The sequence below is a fragment of the Camelus dromedarius genome, chromosome 29, assembly GCF_036321535.1.
Source record: "Camelus dromedarius isolate mCamDro1 chromosome 29, mCamDro1.pat, whole genome shotgun sequence".
NCBI lineage: Eukaryota > Metazoa > Chordata > Mammalia > Artiodactyla > Camelidae > Camelus > Camelus dromedarius.
Genome location: NC_087464.1, coordinates 26,490,172 through 26,509,596, shown reverse-complemented (window position 1 = coordinate 26,509,596; position 19,425 = coordinate 26,490,172). Strand labels below are relative to the sequence as shown.

At 58.2% G+C, this 19,425-nt stretch overlaps 1 protein-coding gene across 4 annotated transcripts in view; it reads right to left on the bottom strand.

Annotated features, from left to right (window-relative positions):
* TLE3 (TLE family member 3, transcriptional corepressor) overlaps nt 1-16,916 on the bottom strand; it is a 45,494-nt gene extending 28,578 nt beyond the window's left edge. For 3 of the 4 annotated variants that reach the window (XM_031440923.2, XM_064480767.1, XM_064480768.1), the window contains exons 1-4: nt 15,828-16,916; nt 15,175-15,275; nt 14,642-14,705; nt 13,620-13,664 (exon numbers count right to left, since the gene is read on the bottom strand). In XM_031440923.2, coding sequence (XP_031296783.2) covers nt 13,620-13,664; nt 14,642-14,705; nt 15,175-15,275; nt 15,828-15,851 — 234 coding nt within the window. In that variant the 5' untranslated portion in view covers nt 15,852-16,916. The remainder of the gene's footprint in view (nt 1-13,619; nt 13,665-14,641; nt 14,706-15,174; nt 15,276-15,827) is intronic. The other variant, XM_064480766.1, reaches the window with a different exon arrangement.
* Nucleotides 16,917-19,425: the final 2,509 nt, after the last annotated feature.

Below are 19,425 nucleotides of genomic sequence, written 5' to 3'. Positions count from 1 at the left end.
TCGGCAACTAAGCAACTGCACGAACAGCTTCCTGCCAAGAAGCCAAATTCCGACATTTTGAGAGAAGTATTTTTGAAAGAAAAACTATCATCAGGGTTAATCATTGACAGCATATCCGATTAGAACAGCTGTTAAAACAGCATCTGATCCAACTCAAGCGAGCTGTAAACATCGGCTCCAAGAAAGGAAAGGAAAAAACCAATCAAGACGTGGGACAGGTCACACATCCCAGACTGGAAAACCCCTTTCGGCAATCCTGGGCCCCGTGTTCTCCATGAGGCGGCTGGGCTCCCAGGGCAGACCTCCAGCCTCGCCTCCGTCCTGGTCCCGCAGAGCCACTGCCTTTGAGCCAGATCCTCAGCCGAGAGCCTGGGAGGGGGTGGGTGCCGCGTGGCGGAAGAACAGCTTCCTCTGGAGAAAGGTGTTTGGGGAGCCTGGTACTGCCTTTGAAAGTTTCCTTTCAAGTGTGGTTCAAAGAAGGCAGCTTTGCTGGTGGAAAAACAGTGTTCCTCAGAAGGAACTAATCTACCAGACACAGGCAGAGAAGCAGCTCAGAGAAGAAACGGGCACAGAGATCTTGTGAAATCCAGAATCTGCGCTCCCGACTGGGAGCTGGGAGTGACACCTGCCCCGAGTCTCTGTCAAGATTGTCAGGCAAATAAGTGACGGAACACAAGACGGGGGGGGGTAGGTGCTCATGTCCTTTCTCAATCTGCTCAACTTGCCTTGGTAACTCCCATTCACACGACCATCTCCTCATCTCCTCATTAAAGCGGGACCTCGAAAACACCTGCCGTAAGCGGAGGGTACTCGAGCCTTCTCAAAGCACACTGCTCCAGCAAGGCTCTGGCGCTCACATTTGGCGCGGGACACTGAAGGAAAGGAGACGGAATCTGCTCTGGGTCCACACCCCCAGCGGCCTCCTGCTCCTGGTTTTCTGCACCCAGTCTTCAGCTTTTTTTTTTTGTTTTTAAATTTAACTGCTTAAGACACAGCTGCCAGCCTCTTCCACAAGACCGTCTCTCCGGTATTCAGTTCTAAACTGCCCCATCGTCTGTACTGATGGGTTCTTGAAAATGCACACTTCTTTCTAACCTCAGCCAAATAAAAACAAGGAGAGGGAGAAACCCAGCCACGCTAAACAGCATGTTGTGACCCCAAGACACACAGAAACGCCCGGCTTCTACTCCCAGCTCTGCCTCCAACCTGGCTTGTGCGGCTCTGGGCAAGTCCCTTCCCTCCTCTGGGCGTCCATGTTGCTGTCTGCAAAACAGAGGGACGCATTGGACAACTTATAAGACCCGGGAGGCATCACTGGGAGCCGGAGACTGCTGAACGTTCCCGAGCTGCTCTGCGGCGCGTCAGTTCCCCCAGAAAGCTCAGCACAGCAGAGCAGAGCATGAGCTCAAAGGGCGGGCAGAGGAGAGGCACGCCACGTCGAGACGAGGGTGGATGCCTGTGGCGGGCTACGCTGAGGCCAGCTGGGGCTCGGTCCCGAGGACCAGTCTTCATGGCCCAGACGGTTCAAATGTGTCCATCAGCAGAAATGCACATGACAGGCACAGAGCAGGCCAGAGCAGGGATGTCCCATCCGTAAGTGTCGAGCAGCTGCTGTCCAGGCTCTTTCTGTGACTCACAAGGAGCTGAAGACGGCCAGGCAAGGGCCCTTCAAGGTGCTTCATTCCGTGGGAAGTAACCGCAGTTCCATGCCTGTGAGATGACAGCCAAGGGGGTGCTGCTGGGTTCCTGCTTCCACTTCTCAAACAAGGGTTTCTTCCTGGGACAGTCAGCACAGCATCTTGGGGAGAGCAGCGTGCAGGGAGTCTGCAGACGTGCGCAAGGAAAACGCGGCGAGGAGAAGGCACCCCCGTGAGAGGCAAGTTACACGCGAAGCCACGTGGAAATGGTGGTTCTCCACCCAGCTCCGTCTGCCGTGCCATGTGACCTCTGGAGAGTCACATCCTGGTGGCCGGCCTCGGGCTGCTCCTCCTGAAGCACATGTGGGTACTTCGTCTCCTCTGGGGCTCTCGAATTTTAGTCAGGTCTTTACCTAATTCTCTGACTCAGGTCCTGGGGTGTTCAAAGTGAATCAGCCTCATCTTGAATGAAAATCCAAGGGAGAGGGTGGGGTCTGAGCAAAAGGAGGAAGCTCCAGCAGCCGGGCACCACCACCAGCCGGCAATCAAATGTCGGAAGATTCCAGAACAATGCGTCCGGGCAATTTTAACTCAAAATACCCCACTGCATTTCCTAGGCAATTCTAAACTGATAGGCCCTCAATTATCAGACTAAAAGATGGAATTTCCTGCCAGGCAGTTTCTCCTCGTACCTAGCTCGGAGAACACGGAAATAAAGCAAGTGGGGGTTTTATAGCCGGTGAGGGGGGGAGTCCACGGACAGGGAAGGGCAGAGCCTCCAGCAAAAACAGGCAGGGGGCTCCCAGGCCCCGCTCCAGCCCCGCCACGCGCAGGCTCCACGGTGTCCTTCTGAAGGGGGCAAGCAAATGATCCACTTAGCAGCCAGAGAGATAATGACCCCTGCTCCTAGAGGGGCTGGGGAGGCTTACATCGCAGGTCGCTCGGTGATAGGTGAGCCTCCTTAAAGGCCCTTTTAGCACTGACATATTGATCAAATTATATATAACTACACCGCCATTAAATATTTATGCTTCTGAGGAAGCCTGCTGAATTCTTTATGCTGAGAGGGATGGAACAAGGAAAGGCCCGGCCCTGCCGTGACCCTGCGGACCCGTCTCCCGGGGGAAGAAGCGGGGCGATGGCTGGGGCCGGCCTGTGACACGGGCCCGTGACCTTCACACAGGGTGAGGATGGCAGCGAAGATTTGACACACTCGCCCTTGCCCAGCTAGGGCATGAAAGGCAAGGGAGTCAGAGGGCCGAGCTGTGACGTGTCCCTCCCGTGGGCTCCCCTGAAGGAGTCCCGCCTTCCTTCCCTGTGCCCACCAGAAATCTCAGACACTTTCTGCCCAGAGTCCAGGGAGTAGGGGAGTTGGGAATAGTGAGGCTGAGCGAGGAGGCGGGGCGTGGTGTGGGGGGGGGGACAGAGGAAGCGTCTAGGCCACTGACCCTGGGGTGAGTTGGCAACACCAAGTCCAGAGACCTGCCTTCCCACCCCAGGGATGTCCCGCACTAGGGTCTCAGCTTTCAGGCCATGAAGGAGGCAGATCTGGGCCCAAGATCATAATCAGAGCTCTCAGAAATGAATCAGGTGGCGAGTGAGTGCCCCGTCCTGGGGGCATTCAATGGCAACCCAGCAGCGACACGAGGTGGACACCACTCCCTGGGAGGGGCCTGGAAAGATGACAGCCAGGGGCCTCTCGGGCTCTAAGACTCGAGACTTTCATTTCTCAGACTCTCAGTTTCCATCCACCGGGCTTCCTGTTAACAAGATCCAATAATCTTTAAATATTTGTTCACTTTAATTTCTTGGTTCCCAAACACATTAAACTCTGCTTGCCTCCCACCCCAACTCCAGGGAACAGCCCTCAAAGAGCTTGCTTGTGTAGATGGAACAGGGAAAGCCTTTTCAGATTACACCTTCCCCCAACACTGCCCATTCATCTCAGGCGCCGCCAACCCCCCTCCTCTCCCTCCCACCCCTCCCGTCCCTCCCCTCAGATAACCCCCGCCCGCCTCCCCCACCTTCCCAGACTCCATTGGCCAACTACTGCCAGGAGGAAAAATTCTCAATTCATCCCTGTGGGGTTGCCATGGCAACCCCCAGCCACCTAATCCCCCTTGGAACATTATGCAAATCTCCCTTTGCCCCTCAACAGGCTGTAAAAGTCACATTACCCTTGCAGACGCAGCTCATTAAATTTGGGGGGTCTCCTGTAAGGTCAGTGCTACAAAGGAAGTACTAGCTATGACTTTTTAAGGACAGGGGCTCTCTGGGAAACCTGGGTGGGGCGGGAAGGGGAAAATGAGGTGTCAGGGAAGAGACAGACACTGTGGGCAGAAACAGCCCCATTTTATCCACCGGCCACCAAGAGCATGTCCCTTCCTTAGATTGAAAGGGTGAGAGGGGCCGCTTTTCCCCAGACAAGGATGGCAGGAATGGTGGCATTTCATAGGCCATAAAAATCATGATCAGTTATTCAGAAACTTGTTTATATGATCAGCTCTTTCTCAGACTGGCCTCCTCCAAAACCACCATCACATCTCATTGTACATACAGATGAGAAAACAAAGCCCAGAGAGGGCCCAGTGGCCCTAGGTCACACAGCAAGACAGTGGCTGCAGAGCCAGAATTCCTCCCCCTCCGTCAAGGGTTGTCACCCAGGACAGACTTCGCTCCCCAGGGGACATTTGGCAACGTCTGGAGAGATTCTTGGGTGTCATATGAAGTGTTGCTACTGAAAACCAGGAGGTAAGGTGGGGGATGCCCAGGACAGCCCACCACAGGGAATTACCCAGCCCCCCACCTTCGGACAGACGCCCAGGACAGCCTCACTACTGGGAGTGACCCGGCCCCCAAATGCCGACAGAGCCCAGGCTGGGAAGACCTGAGCTACACACCACTGGTGTACCTGTTTGACTGAACTCTTAAAAGCTTTGTCTGAGAGCTTCCCAACACTGCAGTCAAAGCCCCGAAGCACGAACGGGTGGGTCTGGGGCTGGGCAAGTGCGGAGAACACAGACTCCCACACGGCCCCGGATGAAGATCACCGGTCCAAGTGAAACGAGCCTTGTTTCCAGGTCTGAACCTGCCCCTGGTCCACCGTGAGGCGATGATCGAGGCCCCGGTCCACCGTGAGGCGACGATCGAGCCCCTGGTCCACCGTGAGGCGACGATCGAGACCCCGGTCCACCGTGAGGCGACGATCGAGTCGCTTCACCTCTGGAAACGTCAGTGTAGCTACTTTCGGATGATGCGCATGACGTCTACACTGTGGGACTGGCAGGTGGTGCGCGTGGTGCCTACGCTGCGGGGCTGGCGTGTGAAGCCAACAAGTCCCCAGCGAGAAAGGGGGCTGGGAACTCTTACAACACCCACAGCACCAAGGAGCTCGTCCTGGCACCTTTGTGAAAAAAGTTTTAATCAAAGACCCACCAGCAGGAGGCCTGGGATTAAGAAAGCGGCCTGCTCAGGGGAGGGTGAGGGAGAGCCAGGCAGAGGCCCCTTGAGAAGCGGGCAAGGAACAGGTAAGAGAACAGAAACCAAAAAGGTCTACGAGAGAGGACCCCGCACACCCACACCCTGCCCCCTTAAGGAGTGCCTGCAGGCTTGTCTCCTTGGTGCCACACACAGGTACCGGGGGACAGGGAGGCCAGAGTCAAGCCGTCAACCGTCGGGGCGGGGCAGGGGTGGGGGAGCCCTGGCAGGGGCGGGGCGGCTTTTGGGGCTGTAACGCTTCTCCTCATTTCAGGTCAGCTTCTTGGGGGCCCTGTTTCTCTGGGATAAAGTGGGCAGCACTGGGAGACAAGGCAGTCACCCTCAGCCCCTCCTGGGTCTTGTCCTTGGACTTCTGCTCTTAGGAATTGGACGCAGCCCTCTCCAGGGTGAGGGAGCTCAGAGAAGGGCCCCCTTCTCTTCTCAGAGTAAGGGTTTAAACAGAAGCTAGTGACCCGGTGTTCACCGCCTCCACCTGCCCCGTCTCATCCCACCAGGCCTCTCAGCCCCTCCTTCTAGACCATCTGGTACCACCTGTGGCTTCTTCCAGGCCTAAGAGTCTGCCCGACCTCTTCCTGGACAAAAAGTCTGATGGTTCCCGGACCCCACCCCAACCTTAGTTGGAGGATGGACTCCGGTCCCTTGCCCCTCCCAGCAGAAATCAGCCCTGGTTCAGAAAGCACACCCCTGCCAGGATGACCAGGTTGACTCAGGACAGACCTGTTGAGGGCTCTCCCGAGGGAATTGTTCGGGGTGTGGGCAGAAGGCCCCTTCTGCCCACCCCTGGACAAAACACACTCATGTCCTGGCTGGGCGGTGTGGAGGAGTCTACAACCGAAGCCCTCCCAGCCGACCAGGAAGAGGCCCTCCTGGGCCCCCACGCTGCAGGCCCCTCCCTCCACCTGAGGGAACTGAAAACACAGAGCAAACTGAGAAAGAATCTCTTCCACTGGGCTGGCAGAGTTCAAACAAACAAACAAACAAACAAACGAAACAGCCGAGTAGCTGGGAACCGTGGTTAGCGAGGACTTAAAAGGGCAAGGAGATAAGGCCGAGGCCCAGACAGACAAGCGCCGTCGACGTTTATCTCCAGGCCCTCCGCCCCAGTCTCCCGCACTCGGTGCATCCAGTCTGCACTCAGCGGGCTCCTCAGCTCCTCCCCAGCCCTTATCCCCTCCCCTGTGTCTCTGCTTCATCGTATCTCCCCCAGCTATCTCCTTTCTCACCACCCCCCTTTCTTCTCCTCACACTAAAACTGCCATGTGAGACAGGAAAAAAAAATGCTTAAGCTACATTAAAAATGCGTTGAAACAAAGGTTTATGACACTTCCACATTTCTGCCTGCAGTCACGACTCTCACAGCCACAGGCCTCTCTCAGAAACCCAGGGAAGCCTTGTATCCTGCCCAGAACATCCGTAATGCTCCACAGCGTGGGGGAGACCCCCAGCCTGGAACACACCCATCCTGGAGGCCCCCACAAAACGCACACTGTGTGTACAGTGCAGGCTGTTAGCACAAAGCGGCTTTACCCCCAGGGCAATGCCCTCCCCACCTCCCACCCCGGCCCCAGTTTAAGCACACAGCCCCTTGGCCCCTGGAGTGTACAGGTCACCGTCACACCCGGGCCCCTTGGGCCATGATCCGGTGCTTTCCTGGGGGGGGGGGGTCCTGGACCCAGTGCCTGTGGTTTAAGGAGAAGGTGGAAATGCCTCCCGTGCTTGGCAAACGAGCGAGTGCTACAGAGACACGGAAGGGCCGCGCTGTTAGGGTCTGGTGCTCGTCACATCGAGATGCTCACGTTGTCCCCGATCCAGGCCCGCTCCTGGGAACTTGGGCCCCCCGCCCCCACCCCTGTCAGGCACAGGGCGTCCCTGGCAAGGAGCTTTGCTGACAGCGGGTGTAGGGAGCCTCTCCCCAAAAGGCTGTCCTGCCTTCAAAGTCGTGAAGTCGGCGGTGGGAGGGGCAGGGAGGGGTTTGTTCTCAGGCAGTCTTCAGGGCTGGTACACGGTCCCCCAGTAACCCCCAGGCTGGGATGACCCTCGCTTGAAGACTGGAAGTCCCTGTCCTACCCGTTCGCATGGTCTCCAGAGGGGTCTCCTGGCACCTGGTAGGAGGGGCTTGGAGGTCCCTGATCTGATGCACCGAAGGGCGACCCCTTCCCTGCCAAGGTGGCCTCTGCCTATACAACCACGGTGACAAGGTGACAGCTTGGAAGCCTGCCCGCTCCACCCTCATGCTGACTGTGCAACATCGTTAGCAAACAGTAGAACTCAACATCGCTGCGGGTGAGACCCGCGACTCCCCCATCCCCTCCTCTAGGAGACCCTGGGGGGGAGGCACCGCCCCTCCCCACGCCCCTCCCCGCATGCTGCCCCCAGGGGACGATGCCTCAAACCTTCCACGTGTGGCTGCAGGAAATTCCCCTTCCCCAAGTTTCCCCTTGGCCCCAACCTGAGAGGGAACGTTCACTGTGCAAGGCAAGAGCAAGAAAAGCAAAAGCCAGGAGAGAAGAGCAAAGTGAAGGGGAGAGAAAGCGTCTTGGCTGCGCGTCTCAGGGAGCATTTGTTGAAAACAAGATATTGTCCCTCTAAGCATATAAAAACAAGGCCCTTGAGCGCGCAGTTCTCACTCTGGTGCACAATCACGGTGCTCTCAGCTGTCTCGCGCTGCTTCAAGTGCTCTCTCCAGCCAGCCTGTCAATGGCATGTTGAAAGCTATTTTGCTGGCTGCTGTCATTAATAGCGAAGTGGAGAGCTGGGCTGATGAGAATTAAATATGGGGGAGGGGGCGGGTCATACCCAGTCATTACAGAATTACCAGTGTGCGAAAGAAGACAATGCCCCTCCCGGGGCTGAAGTTCAAACCAGCACATGACGGTGGGGAAGCTGGCGGGGGAGGGGGGGCACAGACGGCAGGCAGCGTCCCCCAGCCCCGGGCCCAGCAGATGGACGCGGGCCAGCCCTGGAGAGCCATCTGCGGACGGAGGAGCCACAGAGTCGGAGTGTGAGAGCAGAGAGGCCTCAGAGATCACTTTGCTGCCACATGTCACCACCTTGCCTCACCCCCAAGTGGAGCCCCCCTCCACCACCCACTCGGAGGACGTGTGGACTTGGGGCTTCCAGACACACCTCGCTGCCTCTCCCAGGGGAGCCTCCTGCCTAACGAACGCACTCCTCCGCTTTAAGCTGCGGCTCAGGGGGCAGCCCTTTCTTTGCTGACCGTGTAGTCTTCTCTTCCCTGATCCAACGACTCCCCTTTGCGGGGAGGAATGAGCCGCTCTGTCCCGGGGGCTCCCGGGGCTCCTCCGCCTGTGACACTGGCCCTGTTAGCACTTACCTCGCTGCATTGCAATGACTTATTTAGATGCCCGACTCCCTCCTCACCCTGCGGAGGAAACGGTGTCCATGGAACCAGCCTGGGCCCACACCCAGCACAGCCCAAGCCCCTAATAACCATCTTGGGAACCAGTCCAACCCCCTCATTTGACTGATGAGGAACCTGGATGCTGAGCGGCAGAGGAAGCCTGCAGGCCAGCCCACCATGTACAGCCCCCCTCCTCCTCCCAGGGCTCAGGGAATGGGAATCCCACCCTCTGACAGCCCAAGAATGCTCAGTGAAGAAAAGCCAGCGTGCTTACTGAGCAGCTGGTATGTGCTAAGTGCACGTGACAGGCCTCAGCGGAGGGGCTTCCTCCAGATAGGCACGCAAGACCCTGCAGCGTGGGGGGCCTCCCGCACGCTGATCACAGCAGGGCACCCCACCACCACCTGGCCTGGGCCACCTGTTTGCCCCTGGCACCCCGGTACTTTGTACACACAGGAGAGAAAAACATTTTCCTGCACAGGAAGGAGAAGGGCATTCACCCCTTGACTGACTCACTCCTACAACAGAAAGGAAATAAAGGGCCTCTGCCATAGGCTAGGCCCCTCCTGTACTAGGTGGGGAAGGAGGAATCCCCAGACAGAACGGAGAGACCCGTGCCTTCCAGGAGCGCCTGGCCCAGCAGGCCTCACGGGGAGTCTTCAGTGAGTAGCCAGGCCCCACCAAGGACCAGCTCTCCTCGTCAGCAGGCCTGCCCACCCCCCAGGTCGTCTCCGTGATACATGTACGGGAAGGAAGAGAGCCAGAGGGACACCCAGACCCTCACTCTGATGACTCCCCCAGCAAGAAAGAATAGGGTCCAGAGCAGACTGGGGAGGGGACGCTCCTCCTAGGTGGACAGGACGGGGCGAAGGCAGCTTTGAGCTCGGCAGACCCCAAAGTGGAGCGAGGCAGGCCCCCAAGGACAGCATGACGAGAGAAGAGGCTGTTCTGGAGATGAGCGACCAGGCAAGAAAAGTTAGATAGAAATTAGGGCGTAGAAGGGCTCTTGGATGCCAGCATTCTGGCCAAAGTAAATGACACTCAAAGGCATTTTCTCTTACTTAACCCAGATGCCACACAAATAGGCCTGCCCTGTATGGGGACCCATGTGTCCCATTCAACTTGAGGGGCCCCACCTTCTCCCTACCAAGACAGACTCCTGTGCAGGGCTTTTGGCAGGGTTTTTATAACCTCGCCACCTGCTGGCCCCTCTCTGGTCACAGAAGTTCAAGTCTGGTACCTGGAGGTCTTCCAGGCCAAGCCCCTTTCCACGCAGGCATGAAGACGCAGAGAGAGGAAACCACAAATGGAGACCTCCCGTCTCCCTCTTCAGCCCTGTGCTCACGGCCACCCCCACGGCCAGACCCATCCTCGGGTGAAAAGTTCACAGGTTTTACCACTTTACCTCACCCGGGAACCTGACCTCGGGGATTGCTAGTCAAGCGCTGGGTTTATTACTACGCGCATTGAATCATTAGTTGTGTAAATAGCCGGCAATTCGGAAGAGGACCATGGGCGAAGACGACCCAGCTGACAGGGTTATACAACCCGGATTACGGGACTTTGGACTTCAGTGTAGCCACATTTGTGGCCTTAGCCTCCCGAGATAACAACGCAGAGAGAAGCAACAGCAGTTAAAGTCCCAGAGTGCTATTAGCACTCTTCACTTCCTGAGCTTTGCCAAGAGACCTGGGGTTGGGGGAGGAGTTGCAGCAGCTCCTCCGACAGCACGAGGCTGGGTGGTTCCAGATCCGTCAGCTCCCGTCTGCGCCTCGGTTCCTTCCTGTGTAACTTTAAAGGTTTGCAAGGGAAGCCAAAGGGCTCTCTTCCCGAAGCCAAAGGTCTCTCTTCCCGGTGAGGAAAGAAACTTAGGGGCAGGCGTGCTCGGTGACAGGAAAAGCATTGCCATGACACTGCCCCCAACTCAGAAGGCCTCGGGCCCCCTCCCAGAACCCCCGCGCTCACTGACACTCACTGACGCGGGGGGAAGACGGCCCGCCCCAGCTCCCCAGCTTCTCGGAGCGTCAGCGCCTCGAAGCCAGTGCACTAGAGCTCCCTGGCGGCGCTCGCCTCCAGGCTGGCTCTGCGACTGCGGCTGACGATGGAGAGCGTCGTCTGCCCCTGCGGGAACGGGATGGGAGCTGACAAGCTGGCCCGTCGGCGCCTCCCCAGCCCTGCTGAATCGCCCCGCCACTCCACCTGGAACTGGACGTTTGGCGGAGGTGGGTGTCCTCTTAAAGCCTTGGGCCGGGCCGTGATTCTGTAATTCTCACTTTGCCACAACTCAGGAGGGAGGCAGAGAAGGAAGGAGAAACCATTCACTGCTTCCCTGGGATCTGACAGCTTGGAAAAGGAACGCAAGGGAGACCAGAGAAGCAGCCAGGAAGGGAGCCAGCCACGGTGAGTTTAACCTCTCAGTAAAATAAAAGTGGGCCGGACGCACCTCGTCAGCTGCCCTCTCTCAATACTCAGGCCCATCTGGCAGGACCTGAGGTTCTCAATGAACAGGAATTTCCCACAGAGCCAGCAAAGAGCTTCTGGAAAAAATACGTGGTGGTGCTGGTAAGGGGGTGTATGTGTGTGTGCGTGCACGCAAGAGAACTGAGGACTGCCACACTTCCCAAGGTGCTAGCTCTGGAGATCGGTCTATTATATAAAAGCACAGACAGTCCCCACCCCCACCCGAGCCTCAAGATGAGGAATCCAGCCTGTTTGTTCCAGGCAGATGTGATCACACGAACAGTCAAGTCTAGAGGGCAGGACACTGCATGAATAATTCAAGCACTCCAGTCACTTGATTGTGTGTGCAGATAAAACACCAGTCGACCGCTAAACAGGTCAGCTGATAAACTTGTTTGCTCAGGCCTAACCACCATCCGCCAAGTGCACCCGAGACCCACGCTACAATTAGTGGCCGGTTTTCTTCTGCAGAGCCCTCGCCCGCCCAGGGAGTGGCGGGCCCCATGAGGTCAGGCCTGCATTTCTCAGTGCCAGGTTTCTTCACCTCCTTGCCTCTTTGTTCCTCCACAGCCACAGGGTGATTTCACCAACTCCAAGATTACCATAAACCCTGCAAAGGCTGTGCACCCAGAGCGCACACATTCCTGCTGGGAAGCAAGTCGGGGCGGGGGCTGGAGGGCAAAGGTGAGCGGCACGCGGGGCAAGGCCACTAGTTCTGGAATCCCAGGCCCAGACTGGAGTCCCAGCTCTGCCCTCCTGGCCTCCAAGCCTCCGTCTCCTCGCCTAGAAAAAGGGGGCAGAGAGTCCCTCTATCTGCCTCTGGCAGCTGAGAGAGGTCACTGGGACCCTGGAGCCAAACTTCAGGCATCCTCCCCCTAAGAGCCCGGCTGGGGACCGGCCAGAAGTCCCAGACGCACACAGCTGCTCTTCATGTAAGTGGGTTAAGAAGGTTCACTCCTCCTGGGCTCAGAGCGTCCCCAGGGCTCCAGGCCGCAGTTTCGCCCCAGCAGCCGAGGTGGACTCTTTGTGCCAAAGAACCATCCACTCACAGACACGGGGAACACCACTCCTGCAGACCTCAACACGCATCGACGTATTACGCCTTAATTGTGAAGCTCTTAGAAGAACGGCTGCTATGAATTTTCAACCTACCTTCTTAAAACACACCCAAGACACCAAGCGCAGGAAAAGAAGGGGTGCAGAAAGGGGTAGGTGGCAGCCCCCGGTCCCTGCCCGCCAGGGACCCTGGCTGCACTTCACGCGTTCCTGCGGGATGAGTCAGACCCAGTCAGCCCCCCTAAAGCTGGTCTCACGCGGACTCCTGGGGAGAAGCCGCCTTCCGTACAGAGTGGAGTCAGGAAGTAAAAGCCTGGTAGCCTTCATGGGCCTCCCTAAGGAGCTGATCCCTGCCCCGCTCCCCATATCACTCAAAAATCCTTCCCCCAGTGCTGCGGTGCCCCCGGGGAGGGGAAAGCAAACTAGGCTCTCTGAGGAGCCACTGGGGCGGGCCGCGATGGACAAGCACTCCAGAGGTCACCTGCCCTTCTCACCTGCCCTGGGCCTCACCCCCTTAGAGAGCAAAACTTAAACCTTGTAAACCACTGTTAATTTAGAGCAGAAAATCCATTCGAGTCACGGTCACCAAAGGCTAGAATGAGTCAACAGTCTTCTGAGATTTCAAGAACACCAATTGTTAAAAAGAACAACCGGCCCGCGCCATTTATCCGTGCCAAGTCAACGCTAATCGCTGGCCAAGCCAAATTATAGGCAGCCTCTCCTCAGAACACAAATACACAAACAGGCCTCTCCCACAGCCCAGCCCAGCACCCAGGACGAGTTACTGATAGGCACTGAGATAAAGGTGCTTGTATTTGCCCGGTTTGAGGTATACTGTTATTAGAAGAGTGACAATACAGGGCAGTTTACATATCCATCAAACACCGCCACACTAGCTAAACTGGTTTGACTTCAGGGTTTCAAAGCTGAGCTCAACCCCCAGCCATCTCAACAGTCCTGGCTGGGCTGCCCCTGGGCATGTTACTTCACCTCTCGGCTTCACCTTCCTTCTCTGGAAACTGGGAAGGACGGGGGCTGCCTTCAAATTAAGATGAGAGGAGAAGGCTTTCTCACACAGGGAAGGCCTTGGGTTGGGTTTCATTCTGGCTTTATATTTTTAAGCAGTTGGTGGCCTGTTCCCTTAAATTTTGACAGCTCAGCCTGGCTTTTAAGATTCTTGAAGTTTAATCTTATCAAGGCAGAACATCACATTTTTGCAAATACACACACACACACACAAACCCTTCTGCCTTTCCTCTTGAGAATTTTATATTAAAACAGATTAAAAAAAGCAGCCAGCCACCTCTAGGTTTCAAGAGTCTGTAAAGCAGATCCTGAAGGGAAAACTTCCCTTTTCCTCCTTTCCCCTCCACCAAGATCGAAGACCGGGACAAACTTCACAAGCTCAAATGGTATAAAAGCTCAACATATCCACGGAATTGGCCAAGCCTCAGACCCTGCGTGTCAAGGGGAGGATCCATTCACTCTTCAAGGAGGAGGAGAAGGAATAGAAGAAATAGGCTCATTTTCAAAAGAAGGGGCCATTAAAAGAAATCCTCGTATTGTGTCAGATGTTTTAAACGAGATACGTGGCTTAAAGCACTCACCTGCTTGTGCATCTCAATGTTCAAGCCATAGGACATCTCGTAGTACTGAAAGCAAGAAGAACTGCCGTTAACGCACGACACCGAACCTGCTCGCTTTCCAAAATCAGCTTTTCGGAAGGTTTTGACCAAGTGATGCTTTTATGATACACTGCTCAAGTTTAAACCAAACCCAAGCCAGCTAGACTGGGGCTGAAGAGCTGACGATTGGAGAGCCTTGTTCACATCACAGCGGGACATCCCACGCGCAGCAGTGTGAGAGCTGGGCCCCCTTCCCGCAAGCACTGCCTGGGCACAGATCCTGTTTATACAAGGTGCAGGTTCACCAGGGACCAATCTGTACCCTAGGACCCTCTCGTCCTCTGAGACTTATTTAGCAATGTGTTGAAGGTCTCTTATGTGGAAAGCAGTGCAGGGAGCCTGGCTTAAGTACTTTCCATGCCCTCTTTGCTAAGGGAAGATTTAAACTCACTGGAACAGACTCTGGGAAAGGAGGGGATGTCTATGTACTGCCCAGGGCTGGCAAGATTCTCAGCTAGGGGATCCCTGAGAGAGGAGTAGAGGCAGAAGGCTTTAAAAGGCTCCTCAGAAACCCCTCGGAAGACAAGGGGTAGGCAGAAGGCTTAGCCCCACTCTGGCTAGATCCCAGGGTTGCAAAGCAGCAAAGTTTCCAAACAGCCCCAGGAGGTCTCTAGGGGAGATTTCCAACCAGCCCAGACGTGGGCTGATACAATCCTATCTTACCAGCCAAGACAGGGCAGCCAGCCCTCTGGGGAACCTTCAAAACGCGAATGAAAGGGGCACAAAGGTAGCACACAAGTACCTGGCCTGCGGTTGGGTTTCCCTTTCTGCTCCTCCTCTCACCCACCCTCCTCCAAGTGATGGGGCCAAGGGAGGCTGGGGAGGGGTCGGAGGGCACACTCGGATGACACCCGCCTGCAGGGCTGCCCTGCGGCGAGCCAGGCAAGGGGACGCGGCTCCAGGCTCCCCAGCCCCTCGCCGCCCACGGCCCCGGCCCTTCTCACCATCACGTAATGGCGCTGCATCTCCGTCTTCTCGTTCGCCAGCTTGTCGTACTCCACTTTGAGGCTGCGAGGGCAGGAGGAGCCGGCTCAGGCCTGCGCCTGCACAGCCTCCTCCGAGGCCCCGACCCAAGGGCGTCTGGGAGCCGCTGCTCCACTTCCCTGACGTCCCCCCGGGGGGACCCCTTATCCCGCAGCCTCGGTCCCCGATACGAGGAGAGGGAGAGAAACAACTTGAAACTCAGGCGGCCGTGCGAGTGGACTTATCCTGGCCGCGGTGGGGTGGCCCCCCGATGTTAGCCTTCGACCCCCCGAACCCGGAGAGGGCTCGTCGGCGGCTCCGACCCTCGCCCGGGGGCGGCGCGCGCGGCGCGGGGAGCCCGAAGCTGCAGGCAGCGAAGGGTTAAGGCGCGGCGCTCGGAAAGGGGAAACAAAAGGCGGAGGCCGGGCTGCCCCGCCGCCCCGGGGCCGGGAGCCGGCTCTGTGCTAGGGGTGGGGGGCAGGACCCGCGGCGGGGACGCCCCCACCGGCCTTACCTGTGATACTGAGCTTGCAGGAACTGGAATTCGTCTTTGATCCTGTCACAAGACTCAGCCACCGTGAATTTAAATCCCGGCTGCCCGGGCTGATGGGGAGCCTGGAGCCGGCGAGGACAAGACAGGGGAGGGGCGAGGGTGTGAGACGGGGCTCCGAGCTGCCCAGGCCCCTCGCGGCTTCCCCCGGCCCCCCCCGCCCCCACCCAACCGGGGAGGCCACCCTCACAGCCCAGAACCTTCCAGCAAGTTTCTCAACTCCCCAACGGGGAGTGGGGGCGCCCCGATCTCTCCCTATTGGCCGCGGGGCTCCCATCCCTTTCACGAAGGGGCTCCCATTCCCAAGTAAGACGGGGGCGGGGAAGACACGCCGAGTGAGTTGGGAGAGTTCGGCGAGGGGGCGGGGGACAGCGTGAAAACAAACAGTTCCCCGGGAGCACAGGCAGCCCCCGACGCCAATCGGGCGGAATTAACCTCCTCTCAGCGGCGCCCCCCCCATCCCCATCCCCTTTGTGTGAGCGCGCGCGCGCACACACACGCGCGCACACACACACGCACCATAAAGGTAGCAACAAGCAAAATGGAGGTGCCAGATAAACTGCCTCGTTTACCCTGCCATGATAAATGCTTAAATAAACCGAGTTGCAATTACTCACCGGATGTCTGCCTTGCGGATACATGGCAGGGAGGGGTCGTGATTCCGAGAGCGTGGAAGCGCCGAGAGCCCGGGCCGGGGAGGTGCGGGGGAGGGGGGAGCCGAGCCCCAGCGGGGGGCGGCCGGGAAGCCGGGAGCTCGCCCCCGGCCCCCCCAGCCCGCTCTCGCAGCGAAATCCCAGAGTCGGGCGCCCGCCCCAAGCGGAGACAAAGAGCCGCGGAGCAGGCGGCAAAGTCGTCGGCGGGCGCCGAGGCCGGGCGGCGGGCGCGGGCTTTGTACACCTAGGGCTCGGCGGGCTGCGGCCGGCCGCCTTCCCCCGGCTGCGTGGAGCGAGTCAGGGCCGGGGGCTGCGCGGACATCGTCGTTTCCCCGGCGGGTCCGGCGCGGGGTCCCGAGGTCCCGGGCCCCTCCGGGGGCGAGCGCGGGCGCCCCCCGGATCACTCAGTGCGTCGCGCCGGGACGGGGGCGCGCCGGGGCAGCCCCAGCATCCGGGGTGCGCGGTGCGATCCCAGGGGCGGCTCTCGGCGAGAAGAGGAAGGAGGCAGGCACAGAGGTGGCGGCTTGGGGCCGCAGGAGCGCCGAAGGGTGAGGGCGGGAGCCCGGCGCGGGCGCTTCGACGCCCCCCCTCGGAGAGGAGAGCCTGCTGTTCCGTCTGCTACTGCCGCCGCCGCTGCAAGCCCTTCCCAGGGCCGCCGAGGAAACTCCGAGCTCAGTAGGTGGGAATCAGCCGGCCTGGCATCCTAACTCCAGCAGGCACAGGAAGCCGCCGCAAAGGAGTCCTCGCTGCTCGCAGCTCGAGCGCCGTGTCTCCAGCGAGGAGCGCTCGGCGCCGCCGCCGCCGCCTCGGAGCGCCCAGGCAGGAGAGCGCTGGAGGGGAGACGCGGCTGAGACCCGGGAGTTCTGCGGCTTCCTTCCTTCCCCGCGGCCCGGCTCTCCTCTCCGCGCCCCGCCAGTCCCCCCAAACACACACCCAACACACACAGACACACACACACACCAAAAAAAAGTGCCCCGGACCTGCGGATACCACACACAGACAGGCGAGGGGGACGAGCACGAGGTCTGAACTGCCGCGAGAGCAGTTCCAAATAGGGACTGAAAAGTAACAAAATAATGTGGCAGCTTCGCCCGGCGCTGGCCAATGGGAGCGCACGGCCCCCACGTGGGGCTGCCGGACTCGGCCCGCGACTGGGCGCCGCCGGGCGCGACGTCACAATGCCCTCTTGTGTCTAAAACTATGCATGAAAAGTAGCAATCAGGCCCTACCCGCTGGTGACTTTCGCATGGGAGTGAAAAACAGCGCTCCTCAGATCAGGAATTAACCGAAAGACATATAATAAATAGATATATATTATAGTCCTGGTCTGCTAGGGTGTTTTCCCCCTCCTGTCTTTTTCTTTCCCACGATCTACAGGCAAATAATTATTTGTCAGGAGGGGTAAAGAGGGAAGATAGAGGAATAACAAAAGAAAAAAAGACAAGCTGTACAGTCCTCAAAACCTGTGGCTGGTAGTAACGTATCAGTTTATTCTGCGGTGGCGGCGAACGATGCCCCCTCTAATCTCATTAGGTCTGCAAAGCAGCCCAATTAGATACTATAAAACAAACAGAGTCACTTTGTCACTTTAATGTTTTCACTTCACAAGATTTAGGACCGATAAAATGGTGGCTCCCGAAGTTGCTTCCCACCTTAAGAAATCTGCTCGGAACTGAGGGTGCCCCTTTCTGTACCCCTTCTCCTGCCCCCCAGCCCCCCATGGCCCCCGGCTCTTCTTCTTTGTTCCTTCGTCTTCTTTTCGGAAAGCCAAATAAGCAGCATCTTTGATGTGCGGCGGCTGCCCGCGAGGAGAAGTCCGAGGAACTCCTGCTCGGCCCACAGCGGCCACCCGTCCCAACCCGCGCTGTCCCCATTCGGGACTCCTTCGCGGTAGAGGTGGCTACGCCCTCGACTCAGCTGCTTACTGAGAGCCGGGCCGGGGAAGCGGAGTCGGGGACGCAGTGGCGGCCTGGCCCCACCGCGGCCCAGGCGCTCCGAGTTCCGACCCGGTTTTCTCAGCCTGCTCCCGGCAGTGTCCCCGCGTCGGCGGAAGCCCGCGGAGGGGCGCGTGCGCGAGCCTGTGGGTGTCTCGGCCGCCAGCCTCGACGCCCCGGGAGGCGCAGACACACACACGCGCGCGCCCGCGCCGCCCGCGCCTCGGGACTCCCCGCGGTCGCCCAGGCCACTCGACTCCGGGGGCCAGTGTGCCTGCAAACCGATAGCCTCGATGTCCTGCGCTCAGGGCTACATCAGGGCGGACGCGCTGGGGGAACGCGGCCCTGGAGAGGCTGGGAGGCTGGGAGGCTGGGAGGCCGGCGCGCGGGCCCCAGACCCCGCGGGCACCGCCGGGTGGGCAGGCCCAGGCGGGGCCCTGGGTGCCCCCCCCGCATCCCCGCTAGCCCGCACGCACCCCGGGCCGGCGGCGCGCCCCGGATCTGTATTCTCCCTCATTAGGAGCCGGAGTGCTCTTTGCATCTTAATGAGGAGCTGAGAGCGAGCGGGCGCTCGGAGGCCGGTGCGAGGGGGTTGCACGTGAGCGCCCGCCTCGGAGTTGAGCCTCCCCGCGCCCCCTCCGGCCGCCAGACCCGAACCGCGCTCCTCTCTCCGTTTATTTATTTTCCTAAATAAAAACATAAATAGTGGGCGGCACGCACCGAAGAGGGGGGTGGGGAGAAGCCCGGCTCGACAGATGCGAGCATCTGGCCGCAGGATTCATTAGACACAAAATGGCTCCTCTTCGGAGCTTCCTTTTCCCCTCCCCCTTCTCTGCCCTCCCCCTTACGTCACGGGTGGGCGCACCCGCTTCCTACCCGCCCCGCCCCTTTCTCGCCCTTGCCCCCCACGTGGGGGCCCCTGACCCCGCCCCTGAGCGAAGCCCAGAGGGCCAATCAGAGGTGGCTGGTGGAACTCTCCGTTACCGATTGGTGAAGCTGCCGGGCGCTGTCAGTCAGCCTCAGAAACTGTCAGTCAAAACCACGCGGGGTGGGGGAGCGCTGACAAATGCCGAGGCTTCTGAGCCTCCCGCTTGCAAATAGTGCTTGGAATGGCTGCTTAATTAGCTTTGAATGGCTTTTCCTTCCAGCTCAAACAATCTGTCACTACCATGTGGTATAAAGGAGCCATGCATAAAAAAGTAAGCAGAGGCTAAATATCAATTTGATTTTGTGTATCAAAGGAATATTTTATTTTTCTCCCTAGTAATGAAACGTATCAATTTAAATAATAAAAGGTAAAAAACACACACACAAACCAAAAAAAGAAAAAAGAGAAAGAAAAGAAAAAAAAAGAAAAAGAGAAAAAGCCAAACTGCACGGTTCTCCGACTCCAGTGCAAGCCTGAAACAGGTAATTTCTACGGCCCACGTTCAGGAGGAAGCCTGAAGATTCCTCCCCGCACCAGCCCCCCATTAAAAAAACTTGCATTAAGAGTTTTGCTGTTGTCTTCCCGAAGTCTAGGAGTGATGGGGGAGGGGTGGCCTGTAAAAGGGGAGGTGGGGGCGGGGAAGGGGCAAACTTTAAAGGGAGCTCTTTGAAGCTGCTAATCAAAGTGGAGGGGGGTTTTA